Below are 16249 nucleotides of genomic sequence, written 5' to 3'. Positions count from 1 at the left end.
GACCAGAGGATGCTAAATAGAATGCCTGGGTTCCTGGTGTTGGGAGAAGCAGCATTTTCTCAGTTTGGCCCAATAGCACTGCAAAACAAAGATGAGATTGATGCTCTGTTGCTCTCAGCTCGGCAGCCCTGCTATCTCTGGGATGCAAAGGGTTAAGAGCTGCAAAATCCAAAGAACTTCCTCCTTTCCGCAACGCCTGCCCCCAAATGACGCCGGTTTCTGCCGGGCTTTGCCCAAATATGTCCATTTCCTTCTGAAGAAAAAGAAAAAGGAGAGGAAGGAGGAAGATAAAATTAAGACACAGAGCCGGACATCGGCAACCACCGATAGCGCAGCCCTGCATCCCACCCACCCATGCCGTTCCGCAAAGGTAGAGACTGGGGATTTGGGGTGGGCAGCATGCCCAGATGGGGTTGGGGGGGGGGGCTGGGGAGGGCGTTGAGATGTCCCATAGACTCTTTTTTAGTGGTGCAAGATGGGAGCACCAAGCTTGGCTGTGTGTCCAGGGCGCAGAGATGCTATGATGCTGATGTGGGGGGATTGCAGAACTGTGTGCCCTTGGCTGTGGGTTTTTAGTTTCTCTCTGCTTTTGGGGGTAAATTTGCTCTGGGTGGTGTAAGAGAGAAGGAGGGTTAGGCTACCAGGAGCTTTCTGTGCTAGAGTATGAAGTGCTGGAGGGGGTTTTGGGGTGATGCAGGCTGAGAACTGGCAACCTGCAGGCATTTGTGTCTGTCCTTGGGAGATGCTCAGCTGGAGGAACTGCGCCGCCTGAATCCTGGGAGGAGACAGGCTTCTGAGAGGGGTATTCCACCTCACAGCCCCTTTTCGTGCTCTCTCATCCCCCAAAATCTCTTCTTTCTATGTAACTCTGTTACATGGAGAACATTCATGCTGTTACCCAGCTTGGCAGCATGGGGCAAGGAGGACCCAACTCAGGTTGCATATTAAGAAAAAATTCTTCCCAGGAGCAGTGCTGAGGCATTGGAACAGGCTCTCCAGAGAGGCGATGGAGTCATCATCCCTGGAGGTGTTCAAGAAAAGGGCAGGTGTGGCATGGAGGGATATGACTTAGAGGGAATGGTAGTGATGGACTGATGGTTGGACTGGGTGATCTTAGCGGTCTGTTCCAACCTTAATGATTCTATGATTCTCAGCCCTGATAGCACTTGTTTGCTGCCCTGCAGGTGGGTGGAGGAGCTTTCCATCCTACCCTGAACTGCTGAAAAATGGAGGCCTTCATGTCACCTTCTTATCATTGCTTCACATCAGGGTGGTGTTGACATGGTAGGGATGCTCATGGCGGCTTCTTGTCCCAGGAGCTCTATTGGGTGGAGAAACTGGGTGAGGAAAAGCCTTGTCCAAGAGATAAAAAAGTGGGGGTAAATTAAGGCATGCAAGGACATAAGGAGAGGATGCTGCTCAGCCTCTAACCCATCTTCTTTGCTGAAGCAGAGCAGTGTCTCCTTGCTAGTGTGCAGCTGGGGAAGGGGCACAGGGTACCATTGCAGGTATCCTGCACACTGAGGCTGGTGTGGTGTGAAAGAGCAGCAGGGATGGACTGAAAACTGGGAAGAGGTGGCTGGATTGGGTTTTCTCACCTCTCCCTGCTGTGGGGAGGATGTTTGGGGTGTGAGGCAGTTTGCCCACAGTCATGTTCACAGCGCCCGTGATCTCAGGCGCAGAGATTGATGTTGCCATTTAAGGCTTAATGAGAAGTGATGTGGTTCACACCCTCGCATCCTGACAGCACAGCAGGCTGCGTGTCTTGGTTTAATTTTAGGCGATAAAAGGATTCATTTAGAGCAGAAGGAGAGTTTGCAGGCGGCAGGCAGTGGGAGGAGAGCAGAATGCATCAGGCTTTGAAAATGAAAAATCCTGGTTGGTGAGGATAGGGAGCAAAGTGTGGCCAAGGTGCTTTGTTGTGGCACAACTACCCTGCATGTCCTTGTCACCTTGCTATGGAGAATTCAGCTCTGCATCTCTTGGTCTCTGTCCCATTCACAGCTCTTTTACAAACCTCTTCTCAGGTCAACCTTGAAATGCCAGAGCAGCTGCCAGCAGCTCCCTCATCAGCCTGCAACTCCTCCAAAAAGACCTTGGGAAGGTCCAATACAGCTCAGAGGACACTGCAGATGTGTTTTGTTAATGAGCCATTCCAAAGAGCCCCCCCAGCAAGGAATTCTTCTTGCATATGAAGACTGTAAGACTTGCTGAGACTAGAAAAGCTGAAGGTGGTGGCCCCAGAGGGTTTGGAGTCAGGATGTAAAGCCAACCCTCCCAAGGGAAAATAGGGCCTCCAGCCAGCTTGGCAAGAAGGCTGAGCCTTTGGGAGACTTCTGGGAGCAGCACCTCACTCCAGGGTTTGCTCAGGGCAACTGACAGCTGCACAGGGGAGGCTCTGCCTGGAGGCTCCACAAACCCCAAATAGCCTGAGGCGTATGGAGACTGGGGCTTTCATGTTGGAGGCCTCCAGCCATGTTTTCATGTGGAAACAGAGTATCCTGGGAGTAAAATGCATGTTTCTCCCTAGTTTCCTGGCTTCTCAGTCATACAGTTTTAGCATTTGTCAGGGTTTCCCTGACAAATCGATGCTGAATCCTGCACATGTAGGCTCTGTTCTGCTTCCTTTCTCTCCAGGCACTGCAGCCAGTGGCATCACCTCAGGATCTGTGATTCATGCCTGCAGTACAGTTGCCATTCAGCCAACCTCAAGGCATTTGACAGTTTCAGATCATAAAGAAAGGTATTTCTAGCAGGGATGCTCAAGGACAGTTAGAAGCAATGGGCTCAGAGAAGAAATTGATTTCTTACACACTACACATCGGCTGGGAGCACTGAAGAAAATCTCATTTCTTATCTCGACAAATGCTGGCCATGCTGCAGTTCTGCCGATGGGAGTTTTGGGAGCTCTCAACTAAAACAGCCTTCACCTGGCCTGAAAAATGCAGCTTTATTACTGATGGGAGGAAGGCTGGGAGTGAGCAAGTGATAAACAAACAGGATCTTGGCAGAGAGTAGGACATTTGTCAAAGGACAAAAAAAATTTGCTGTAGTACTACAGACTGGAAAGGGCCTGGAGATCAGATTGAAAGCCAGAGAGCAGAGACTGAACACATGGTGCTGGTACCAATGGGCTGCCATGGTATGGCTCCAGAAATTAGCCAGTATGAAAGGACTTGATGGATGCAAGGTTTACAATAAAAAGTGTTTGACATTGTGTCCAGGCCTGGAGCCCCTAGCACAAGACAGATGCAGAACTGTTGAAGGTGATCCAGAAGAGGGCCATGAGGATGGTGAGAGGGCTGGAGCACCTCTCCGATGAAGAATGGTTGAGGAAACCTGGGAAATGGGAAAGAATAAAGACTTGGGGCTGATTTATGAGAGGACAAATTCTGGAGTGGCTGGTGATGATGTTGAGCATTAGTGGTCTTCTCTGGTACTACCAAAAATCATACTTCTTGAGTGCTGATGGTATTTAAGGTCCCTTCCAGCCAAAGCCTTTCTTTGATTCTATGGGAGAAGAGGGCTTGAATGGGCATGGGCTGTGGTTTAGAGAGGTGATGGGGGACAGCAAGTCCCTGGAAAGGGGCTCTGCTGCCTAAATCATAGAACCATAGAACCATTTGAGTTGGAAGGGACCTTTAAAAGTCATCTAGTCCAACTACCCTGCAATGAAGAGACATTACAGCTAGGTGAGGTTGCTCAGAGATGTCAGCAGCAGCTTTGCAACACTGGTACAACTCCATGGACATGATAAACCTCCACACTGTCTGCTCCCTAGGCTTGAAGAAGTCCCATTTCCAGACAGGGTTGCTGTGTATGTCTGGGGGAAGTCCCCCATGGAGCATTCCTTATGGTACACAGAGTGGCCACTGCATGTCCCCATTCTGCACCACACTGCAACAGGACCACGTGCATAGACTGGAGCAGCAGTGACAGCTAGCAGAAGTGGGAGAGGAAGGATGGATGCATAGGAGTTTGGGAGCTCCTGAGGGATCTGTGTCTGAAACTTCAGCTTTGCTGGGCTGGTGATGGGAAAGGAAGTGGTGCCTTGTGGTCTTTGCACACTAGTTGAATTAAGCATCTCTCCTTAGTCTGAAAGCAATACGGAGGGCATCCTTGCATGTAGTGCAATAGGTATATGTTGCTCTGAGACATTGTGGATGTCTTATCGTGGCATTCAAGGTCATGTTGGATATGGCCCTGGGCAACTTGATCTAGATGGTGGCAACCAGCACTCTGCAGTTGGGTTGAAACTGGACGGGTTTCAAGGTCCCTTCCAACCCAAGCCATTCTATGATTATGATTCTATGAAATCATAACTCCTGTATATAAGTATTCAGATTACAACACAACCTGCCACAAACCTGTCTATTCTCCAGACTAATTACAGCAAAGGGTGGAGATGTGCTTTTCTGCAGATATTTGGTACTTACACAGCTAATTTTGTCACCTTTCATCACTCTGGCTTGCAAATGCACACGCTGCTGTGCTTGCTGGTCACGTCATCCGCTGCTTGTTTCTGTGTTTTCCTGGCAGTCCTGTGCATGTGTTGAGCACTTTGTGTCAAAGGGGAATTTATGGGCACAGATGAATTACATCTCCTAGTGACACAGCTGAAGAGAAGCAGAGCAGTTGACAGGAGCTGCTTGGCGGGGTTTGGGTGTCATCCTCCACTGTGGGGTCTGTCTTGATATCTGCGACCACGTGGGCACCTGCTCAAAGCCATCTACTGAAAGAGCAGGGAGAAAATGTGTGGCCGAGCTTTCTCCAGCTTTCCTCACTCACTGGCTCGCGCTTTAATTAAAGCGTCACCTTGTTTTCATCAATCACCTTTCCTGGAAGACTGGAAACTCCCTTGTGTCCCTCTTTCCCAATGGCCTGTGCTTCTCAACAGAGTGTGCGCCTTGTGGCTCTTAGTTTCACTTCAGCCCCTTGGGCAAAAGAACTCAAATGCGCAGGTGTCCGTCCCCAAAATCACACCCATCCTAATATATCCCTGCTCTCCAAGAAAGCACTCAAAGAGTATCACCTCTCCACTGTGACATTATACTTTCCTTAGCTTTTTCTAGCATTTGTTAAGAGCTTTTAATGTGTTAAAGGATGCACCATGCCCAGCAGTTGTGTTCCTACTGGTGCTGGTGCAGCTTTCATGGGGCTGTGCAATGAGCACCACCAGGGCAAGTCAAGCAGCAAAGCCCACTTGTAATTGCTCAAAATTGGGATAAGAGGCTTACAACAGGCTGTGAATTCTTATGGGTGCTTTTGGGGACCCTGCTCACAGAAACCAGCTGTTGGGGAGAGATGGGTTTTTACAGCCTCTCGGACTTCTCAAGTCTGGGAATTGATTCACCTCCTACAAACAGGAGGGGAATCAACTCTTTGAAAGGGTAGATAACAGCAGGACAAGGGGAAATGGTCTGAACTTGAGGGAGGGAAGGATGTCAGGAGGAAGTTCTTTACTATGAGAGTGGTGAGGCGCTGGAACAGGCTGCCCAGAGAGGTTGTGGATGGGATCCCTAGAGGTATTCAAGACCACATTGGATGGGGCCCTGGCTAGCCTGGTCTAGTATTAAATGGGGAGATTGGTGGCCCTGCATGTGGCAGGGGGGTTGGAGCTCCATGATCCTTGAGGTCCCTTCCAACCCTGGCCATTCTGTGATTCTGTGGTTCTGTGAAACCAGGTAAAGACACAGCTCCTGATAGCACTGTTTTATCTCCTGGCCTGGGAGCAGGCACCCGTCCCTCCAGCCTGCCTTCCCAGGGCCAGGCAATGACCAAGCTACTTGGGGCTGCTGGTCTCCTGCCTTCCTCCTGCATGAATGGAAGACTGTCCTCTGCTATATTTAGAATCATAAAATCATAGAATTATTAAGGTTGGAAAATACTTCTAAAATAATCTATTCCAACTGTCAACCCATCCCCACCATGCCTACTAACTGTATCCCTCAGTGCCACATCTACCCTCTTACTGAACACCCTCAAGGACAGTGACTTCACCACCTCCCTGTGCAGCTTGCTCTATTGCTTTATCACTCTTTCTGAGAAGAAATATTTCCTAATTTACAATGAACTGGTGTTAATACAACCTAAGTGCTTTTTACCTGTGCCACCAGCATGGGAAGCCCAGTCTACCTAGAGAAGACCAATCTCAGTGGTCACCCTGGGAAGGAAAGATCAACCTAACCCCATCCTAACACACCCTCAGTTATGAAAAAAATCCATCTTGCCATAAGAAAAAACAACCTCTAAGGCTGTCTGATTCCCAGATCCTTTACATCTTCTCCCCGCTGCCACGGCAGCCGCCTCACAGTTTCATCCTCGCATCTTCGCCCGCGGCAGGAACCTGCTGGGATCCCTTCTTGCGAAGGCAAAGCTCTGGAGGTGTTCACATAAAATCAGATGACCACGGGCTTTTAGCAGAAGAACGTGGGAGGATTTCAAAACCAGCAGCCAGCAAGGCGTGATTGCTGCTCGCCTGCTGCGTGCGTGCACACACGCACACGAGAGCCGCCTTTGGTCTCTGTAGGGCTACCGGCTTTTTTTTAAAACACAGACATGTTTTAGCAGCAGGAAAGGCTGAAGAAAAGGCCATCACAGATGGTCCCCGGATGAGCAATTTTCAGTTTCTCTTATATTTTCCCCCAGGGGACTCATGGAATCATAGAATGGCTTGGGTTGGAAAGCACATCAAGGACCATCAAGCTACAACAAACTCCCTGTCCTCCCATGAGAACATTTCCCCATATTTCCCTCTAAAGCTGGGCAACTTACCATATACCTGCCTTTAATCTTCCTCACTATTGAGAATGATTAGATTTTCTTCATAACACCTTTTTTTTTTTCCAGTCTGAAAGCTCTTCCCATGCTTCTCCCTCTAAGATTTCCCCTTCCCAGAGCACAAACCCATTCTCTTCATGCTTTCCCACAAATCCCCGTTAGGAAACATCTCCTTGGTATTGCTCTCCCTGATTCAACCTCCTCCCAAATGCAGAAACTGAATCATAGAATCACTAAGGTTGAAAAAGACTTCTGAGATCACCCAGGCCAATCATCAACCCGTGCCCAGCATGCCCACCAACCATGTCTATCAGTGCCACACCTGCCCTTTTCTTGAACACCTCCAGGTATGGTGACTCCGCCACCTCGCTATCAGTATTTTTCCTCCTTCCTTTTTCATGATTTTGTTTTATCTTTTTTTTTTTTTTTTTTTTTTCTTTTTTTTTTACCCCGAGGACATCATTCTATTGGTTCATATTTGGATGCTGAGATTTTTTTTCCTTTTTTCCCCAGCATGTCAATCCTCATCTGAGGATGACAGGATGACCAGATATATGACCTGTGGCAGGGGAAAGTGAGGCACAGGAGGGTGCAGCAATCTGCTGGTGGCTGTGGTTTTAGCTGCTCTTTGGAGATCTTCAGGACCTGAGCAGACACACAGGGCTGCAACAAGCCTGTGCTATTTCTTGCAAAGACAGCAATTTGATACCATGAGACAGCGAGTCCAGCACACTGTACTGTGTGTGTGCCCACGGCAGTGCTACTCTATCTGGACAGGTTGTCCCCAGCCCCACAGTGACGTGGGGCTTCATCAGGGGGGTTGATGAGACAACAGTGGGGGTTCTGCTGGTGGCTCTGCTCCAGGGTTAATGCTGTGCATAGGTCTGGCTGCATCCCATCCCGGTGAGAGCACTGCTCTGAGTGCCATCTCCATGCCACATATGGGTGCAGCCTGGCGTTGTACACTCATGCAATGAGCTGCTTGGTTCTCAGCCACAATTCCTAGACCTTTTTTCCTTTAAGATGCTGCTTCTCCAAAGGGAAATTGTGATTGTTACACACAGGGCAACCTAGCTGGTGAGAAATCCTCCTCTGAAACCTGGCACATCTCCAGTGAATTTTGGGAGATGCATGCAATCCTGGCTTCTCAGCATCACATGCACCTAGCAGTGCTTGCAGTCATGCTGTCAGCTCCTTTCCGACAGCAGTGTGGCAGCAGTCCAAATCCTTTATCTTACCTTATCTTATCTACAGATCCAGCACTCTTTGCATCAAGCCTGTCCCTGCTGGAGCATGCGACACTGTGTCCCCTGTCCCAGGGCAGGGATGTCCTGGTGTGCATCGCTGCTCTGTGCTTACAGCAGTGTGACACAAAACTTTTGCCCTTTTGGATAGCAGCAAGAGGTTAAAACCCCATCTGGAGAGGTTTGGGCTGGATATCAGGGAAAGCTTTGTTCATCCAGCCCCAGACTGGATTATTTGAGATCAGGGTGCAGAGTGTGAGATGGACAAACTTCTTGCAAAATGACCTGGGTAGGAATGAAGCTGCTTTGGAGATGGGGAATAGCAATGAATTTGCTGAAAAAAGGAGGCACTGCCCTCAGCACCATGATTTTAGGCAGGGTTGCAGCAGGGCTCAGGTTAACACTCAAAACCCTTCCAGCCAAAATGATTGATTCTCCTCCCTGAGCCAAAACCCCAAGCACTCCGCTTAGCAGCTGGCTTACCCAAACTGACCCAGGGAGAGCACTTTAGCAGGGCAGCAGGGTAAACTTGTTTACATGTTCTTTTTTTGGCCATGCAGAGCTCGCTGCCATGCGGGGGATGGCCCAGTGCAACACTCCCAAGCACGTGTGAGCCTGCAGAGCTGCATGGCTTGTGCACGCCCCACTCGCGTGTGCACTGGGAGGAAATGCTGCCTTTGCTTTCCAACCTCGAGTCGCTCCGGCTGCCAGCACGCGACGGGAGCATGAACAGCAACTGCTGGTGCTTGGGTTTCTTCTGCCTAGGAGGGAATTCTAGGAAAGCTTGAGGACCATTTGGTAAACAACAGGGAGAAACTGCAGTACAGGGTGTTTGTTTGCAAGCAGTCCCAGGAAACTGAGTTATCCTGCCCCTAGAAGTACAAATGGGCACTGCTGCATGAGTGGAGAATAAAAGCTCCTAAGTCATCAACATATATTTGTTTAGGGGAAACTTGTCCCTTTACAGGGCATGAGCCAGACGAGCGTCCAATCTTGATGCCAATAGGAGACCCTAACAACCCAAAGGAGCTCCAGCACTGAGGGATCACAGAAACATCAAGGTTGGAAAAGACCCACTGAGATCATCGATGCAGTCCAACAGTTGACCCATCCCCACCATGGCCATTAACCATGTCCCTCAGTGCCACATCTGCCCTTTTCTTGAACCTCCAGGGACATTGACTCCACCACTTCCCTGGGCAGCCTGTGCCTACAGCAGTGCATCACCACTCTTTCTGAGAATAAATTCTTTCTAATATTAAAAAAAAAAAAAAAGCTGTCAGTTATTTTCAATCTATGTCAGTTTCCCAGCTGGAATGCTGGGTGCAGCTGACAGCTAAGGACAAGGCTTTGGGGTGGGAAGAGGCAGCTTTGCCATCGAAATCTCTATGTTGTAGAACCGTGCCCTGAGAAGGATGAGTTGAGGCGGAAGAGTCACCTGTCAGCAGTGATTTGTTTGTTTGTTTCTTTGAGGTTTCTTTGCCAAAAGTGGGCAATGGGTTTCCACCTCAGCAACTGGGAATAACACGTGCACAGGGGAGCACGGTCTGCAGAGTCTTTGATTCTCTTAAGCATGAAATTGCCTCTAATTGCTGCTGTATTTCTTTTTTCTTTTTTTGGTAATTTTTGGGAGCAGCTGAGCTGCTCAGAAACCAACCCAAGTCAAACAGATCAGCGTTATGAATCTGAATGTGATTTTATGAAACTTTAAAAAGCGCTCAACAAAGTGTTGTTGCAATGACAGCGGTTTTCATAACTCTTTGGTAGAGGACAGTGGGTGGAAACTGGCCTTTCCTAGGTAGGGATTTACTGTTTGAATGCCGAATTTTGGAAAATCTGTAATTACCTTTTCTGGTTTGGGCTGTGGATTGCAGCCAGCCATTGGGTTGGGTTGGTGCCATGGCCACGGTGGCTAACAGCAAACAAGACAAAACAAAGCAATGTGGGATGTGGCTGGTGTGCGCCAGTGCCAGGACTTAGTCACCCCTCTTCATCGATGACTTGAGTCTGTCTGAATGCAAAAGGACTAGATTTTTAAGCAGCACCAGAAGGCTATCGCATGTGACCCAGCATGTGTCCACAACCAAGGGAGCTATGGTCATCTGGGTTTGGTAGGTTGCATGGAGATGGGCTTTCAGGTTTTTTTAGCTGCCTTCATCTCACACCGGTGGGGTCCTCAGTAGCGATGACCTTTATCTTTATCTTGCACAGCTGACAGCTGTGGGAAGTGCTCTGGGATCCGTGTCAGCATCCCAGTGGGTGCAGGAAACTGGGGTTCCCACTGACTCAGTGCATGGGTTGGGCAACCCAAGAGCCCGTCTGACCCAAAAGTCTGTCTGACCCAAGAGCGTGCAACCCAAGGGTCTGTCCAATAATCCAGGGCATCCACAAGGGCCCATCACTTTGGTGCCCTGGATTATGTAAACCCAGGCGACAAAAGCATGACAGGAAGCAAAGGAAGGTCATGCCTTCAGCCTGAGCACCACTCACTTTCTTTATTGGGAAGTTGGCAGGAGAGCCTGCCTGGGCGGCTGTCGGAGCTTGTGTTGACTCAGGCCGTGCTCTAGCAGTTGTTTTAATGCCGCCTGAACACTGAGTAAACAGCCGGGCTGGGAAATGTGAAACTCTTGCTCTGACCTTCCTGTCTCTGAAGGCTCAAATGGAGACGTGCTGGGCTCACTGACACGTTGTGGATGAACATGTGAGATAAACACATATCTCCCATAGTCATTTGCTTGAGTTTTGAGGAGGAGGAAGGTAGAATTGCAGCCTCCTTAAGGCAGGGAGTTTTGCTCTGGGTTCCTGACGGGTAATGTGACCAGAAATATTGAAGTAGTTATAATGAGAATGCATTTTCCAGTCTTTTCCATCATATTTAGCAGGGACAACTCATGGTCAATAGAGTAGCCAATGTGCTTCCATCTGAGTTTTTCCTGAGCATTTGTTAACAGCTTGTCATTGTGAGAAAAAAAACCAAAAACATAAATATATTTGAGAAAATATGTTTGGCAGCAAGCTCCTCATATTATTTCAGCCTATCTAAAAATTCCAGATAAAGATTTTTTGTGTCTGTTTGGAAAATGTCAATGAAGGAAAAATCAAAATTGGGATGTCCATTGTGTGAAGAGCAGGTCCTCAACCAGAATCTTTCATCTCTTGATTATTTCTGCTGTTGGCTCAGAGAACTCAGAAATCTTTGCCATTTCACAGTGCCTTTCAGCTGGCTGATTCTCAGACATTTTTTTCAGTGTAGCTGTGGATATTCCTTGTCTGAATTTCAACCCATTGACAATACCCTCTCCTAGGTTTTCACAGAGATCCTAAAAGCAGTCCCTGTGGGTATCAGGTTTAAAAGCAGAAGTGGGACACTGAGAGCTCCTTGCTTCTTGATGGCTTGCGGTTTCCATCAGTCAAACGGAGAGGTGAACCTTTAGGGAGGCTGACCCAAGGAACAGCTCAACCCAAGCAGTGGTGTTGATCCCAATCGTGGCTTTTGGAGCTGAGATATGTGGGACACTGTTGGGCAACAATCACCTGTATCACTCCAGCTCTGCAAGGAAGCAGGGACGAGCGAGTTGTCGATATGGCAGATGTGCTCACAAGGGTGTGGAAAGATCACCAGCACGTACGCAGTTTCGAAATGCAGCTCCTCATCAAAGCTTCTTCCTGACTCCCTGTGTGAATTGTGTCTTGAGGAATGAGGAATTGTGTTTTGGATATCACCTCATTCTGGAGCCCACCAAGCTTTGCATCTGATAGCTTTGGCTGTAGACAGCACTAATATCTACTTCCATGCTCACGGGCTGCAGACATCCCCAGGACACAGTTTGGCCAGATTTACAGCCAATATCCGCAACAGGGCAAGTGAATTGCTCTGGGAGTGTCTGTTTCTTTCCGTGGGGGGTAGAAATGGACAAAGATACCCAGATTCTTGTAGCCACCCAAATGACATAAATCCTTCCCAAATACGGTGGGTGTGGGCAGAAGCCATGCTCCAAAGGGAGCAGATCCTCCTGTACCTGGTAGTAAACAAACCAAGCTATATCAGTAGAATGGTGTTTTATCACCTACTGATAAAAGAACTAACACTGGGACCCATACTGATATCAGCAGGGGTTGATGGCAGAGATTAAAAGAATATCCTTCTACCCAGGCTGCGATTAATCTGCGCCTACAAGTAGCTCCTCAAGCTTCAGGAACAGCAACCACTCGATTTACCCCCTCCCTCCTTTCTCCCTAACCCCAGCTGCCCTGGGGCTAACTTTTAATATTTGCAGTTCTGTGACTGTGCTGTAGTTTCTCCCACTTCTTTGAGAGATTCCACACCGTCCCCCAGCATCTGGCTTCATGACATCAGTACTCTTTGAGAAGCCCGGCGGTTGCCATGGTGATGCTGAGGTTGTCCCTGTTACATCACAAGGTGAGTCAGTCCCAGAATGAAAGGCCACAGCGTTTGCCATTGTTGGATTTAATAATCTGCAACGATGAGATAACGATCCAGGCTCTTAATGAAAGGCAGGTGCAAATAAGACGTTAAGAAATAATTTGATAGCAGAGTCCACAGGATAATGAGAGGCTGTGATTTCCGGAGGGTGACCATCTTGTACTTTAAACGGGTTGAATGGGCTGCTCTCTAGGGTGTTCCCTATGCACCTGGAGGGCTGCATCCCATATGCACTACTGGGCTGGTGATTCCTAAGATCCTAATTAATACAACCTGCTCCAAAAGAGTGGGGTTATGGCTGGATCTTTGATTTGCTTTATCGCTTGGGATTAGGTGTGGATGTGGTGTGATCCCCTTTCTGCTGATGCACCTGGAGAAGGCACTGTGGCAGCATATGGCAGGGTTATGCTGGCAGCAGGGCCAGGTGCTGTCTGATCTGGCTCACTTGGGATACAATAACAGTGTAAACATTTTTCTTTCCAACTAGCAGGATTTTGTGCTGGATGCTTTGTCTGAGGGGACTGTGGCATCTTGGTAAGGGACCAGGTCACCTGAAGTCAGGTGTACATCTTGTGGCATCACACACTAAATCAACTCCAGCACTTCAGTAAGAGATTTCCCATTGGAAAAAGCATGGGGACAAAGTGGGAGATGTTGGTTTGATATAACTGGGAGGAAGTCCCTGGGAGGAGGAGGTGCAGCCCAGTGTCAGGCTAACACAAATATTGTGAAGTCAGTGGCACTGTCACCTCCTAGAGTTTGGCTCTGGCGTATCTGCACCCTTTGACCCATTCTGTTGGGACCAAGCCTGAAGTTCTGCAGACAAATTTCATGCCAAGAAGAAACAGTATCAGATTCCCAAGACTGGAATATTCCCAACTGCTTGCCATGCTATTGCCCTCTAACCATTTGAAAACCCTGTGTCTGTCTCTGCAGCCCAGGGAGTCAGTTATCTGTCTGATGTAGCAGTTTATGGGGTGAGATCTGTTTTGCTCTTGCCTTGTGAGGTCAGGAACTTTCACAGGACATTGCTCAAACCTCTTGGACCCATTTCTGAGCAGACTTTCAGGCAGCGTTGAGAAATGTTCCTGCTCTGGTAGACATTGCAGGTTCAGAATGTTATGTTCAACTTAGTTTTCTTTCTTGAGAATTACAGGGGAGGTTTAGACTGTAACTTTTCTCACCTCAGTTAGTGCCCCACAGGGAGCTCTCATAGGTGAGCCATAGGGACCTCCTCCTGGTGCTTTCCATGGAAAAACATTATAGTAGCTTGGAAGAAGAGATGCAGTTGTATCTGATTCTTTGGTTTAGACAAGATGGGTCCATGAATGAAATGTCATCCCTCAGATTTTAAACAGGAACATCGGGGTGAAGGGCTCCTTTGCAGTCCATCTCACACCCTCATCTGGCTCTATGGGGACTTCCAAAGGAACCTGTCACCCCCCTCACAATAGGATCCCTGAGGATTTTGCTTCTAGCTTGGGGAACTGGGTTTAAACCAGGCTCTCATCCTTCCTACACATTCATCAAGGCAATGTGTCTGCAACTCCCATTTCCCAAACTATCTGCCTTTAACCCATTTACCACCAGCACCCCATCCACAGCTCCACTGTTCTCCCTTTGCAAAGCCCTTCGCTGTAAACCAGGTGCTAAATAGGTTTGGACCTTCATCCTTTTGTCTGAAAAAAAACCAAAACAAAACAAAAAAAGCCCTCCACGATGGAGAGTTGACTTCAGGCAGAATTTACTGTCCTGAAATAGTTTCTGCATCGCAACCAGTGCAATGGCAACTGCACGCAAGAGGGCTCAGAGCAGGAGCTGAGCAGAAGCAACCAGAAACACTTGTTCAATACAGCCCCAAAAAATATTTAAAGAAAGCTTTAGGGCGTATCACTTTGCTGCAAGGCACTCATGTGAGTTTTCTTTTTTTTTTTTTTCTGCACCTTTTGCTGCAAGAGAGCTCATGTGCACATAGCTGATTTTTATTTTTATTTTTGGCACTTGTTGCTTGGTCACTGCTAAAAGCTGTATTTCATTTTAAATGGTTTTAAGTTGAGGGAGGGAAGATTTAGGTTGGATGTCGGGGGGAAATTCTTTACTATGAGAGTGGTGAGGTGCTGGAACAGGCTGCCCAGAGAGGTTGTGGATGCCCTGTCCCTGGAGATGTTCAAGGCCAGGTTGGATGGGCCCTGGGCAGCCTGGTCTGATATTAAATGGGGAGGTTGGTGGCCCTGCCTGTGGCAGGGTAGTTGGAGCTTCATGATCCTTGAGGTCCCTTCTAACCCAAGCCATTCCATGATTCTATGATTCTGTCTTTGCAGCTCCAAAGTAAGAGCAGCTCCCAGCATGGCACTGAGATGGTATTGGTACATTGGGGTTGGGCAATGCGTTGTTCCTCTGTGGGGATTTCCCCCTCTCGATATTAGTGCTTGTTCCTCAAGCCTGAACCCATCTGAATTATTTTCCCTTCTCTGCTTGCAGCTATTTTAAGAAAAGCCACTGCTTGCAGCAGCGGATGTGCGCTGGGCAACCCGGAGCATTTGCTTGGTGTATTTCAATGCTTGGAGATTGCTTACTGTTGGGGAAGGATGACGTTCCCTTAGCACACCAGGTTCAACTGCAGAGTGCAACAGATTAAAACGTGAACAGCCTGTCCCTGGATGGAGGAGTGGGTTCGTTGGGTGTTTGCATGGGGCTGGGAGACCGGAGCTCAGCCCCAAGCATGCAATGTTCCAATGCAATCCCTTCCACTCTGCTCGCCTTTTGCAAATGCTTGCAGGGTCCCCCCAAAAAACACTGCCAGCAGCAAGTGAGGGACATAACCTCTTGATCCTTACCTTCATGAAAGCCCCCATTTCCCCAGTACACTGCAAACACAATTTTCTTGGCTCCTCCAAGGTTCTGCTGACATTTTTTGGAAACGAAAGAGCTTGTTTGCAACTCTTGTTTACAAATAGCCCTCTCCTATTCCAGATGAGTAATTTTCTCTGTTGCAATGTGGTGTCTTTAGGGCAATGGCAATGTTTTAGGCAGCTGCTGGTTGAATTTTGCAATCAGAGAGAACTGTGCCCAATTCACAGATTGGTAAACTGAGGCCGCGCTGGGAATTGCTCATACAGAGCTGCATCCTTAGGGTGACGGCAGCCCAACTCTGACCCACCATCTCCAAATTTTAACCGTGCAGAATAACAGACTCATAGGATCAGGTTGGATATTGGGACTTGCAATTTCATGGGTATCTCCATCTGATGTAACTCCATTTGATGGTTGGATGAGATGATCTTAGTGGTGTTTTCCAGCCTTAAAGACTGTATGATTCCATCTGTCTTCCCGGACCTCCTGAGCATCACACAAACTGCTCCCCATTGCCTCAATGCCACATCACAAATAGATATACTGCACTGAGTGTAGGCATGAATAGCTCTCACACTTTCCTTTCAAGTTTCCATTAAAGGAAAAAAGAAAAAGAAAATAAAAGAAAAAGAAAGGGAAAGGGTGATGAATCACAGCTTAGTCAGAGTTGGGGCTGCCGTTCCCTGCATTTTGATGGCAAGGGAGCAATGCCAGAGTGGCTGGCTGCCATCCCTAAAGAGATGGGGACTTGAGGTTTTGATTTTGGGTCACATCACGTTGGGATGAGCTGCTTGATCAGCAGGGACACAAAGCAGGGAGTGGAGGAGTTTGGGCTTTGGCAGCAGAGATGCTAACAACCTATCATCACCATAGGTTTCCAGCTCTCCTGGAATTGGGATTTCATGCTCCCACCTCCACCCCCACTCCC

At 48.3% G+C, this 16249-nt stretch overlaps 1 protein-coding gene across 5 annotated transcripts in view; it reads left to right on the top strand.

The window, feature by feature from the left end:
• PFKFB3 (6-phosphofructo-2-kinase/fructose-2,6-biphosphatase 3) overlaps positions 1-16249 on the top strand; it is a 37104-nt gene continuing 20855 nt past the window's right edge. For 2 of the 5 annotated variants that reach the window (XM_052680979.1, XM_052680977.1), the window contains exon 1: positions 5-370. In XM_052680979.1, the coding sequence (XP_052536939.1) occupies positions 92-370 (279 nt within the window). In that variant the 5' untranslated portion in view covers positions 5-91. Of the gene's footprint in view, positions 371-16249 lie in introns of all 5 variants that reach the window. The other 3 variants (XM_052680984.1, XM_052680978.1, XM_052680981.1) reach the window with 3 other exon arrangements.

This window comes from Tympanuchus pallidicinctus, unplaced genomic scaffold (genome assembly GCF_026119805.1).
Source record: "Tympanuchus pallidicinctus isolate F22 unplaced genomic scaffold, pur_lepc_1.0 scaffold19, whole genome shotgun sequence".
In the NCBI taxonomy this organism is placed as follows: Eukaryota; Metazoa; Chordata; class Aves; order Galliformes; family Phasianidae; genus Tympanuchus; species Tympanuchus pallidicinctus.
This window is presented reverse-complemented; position numbering and strand designations above follow the sequence as displayed.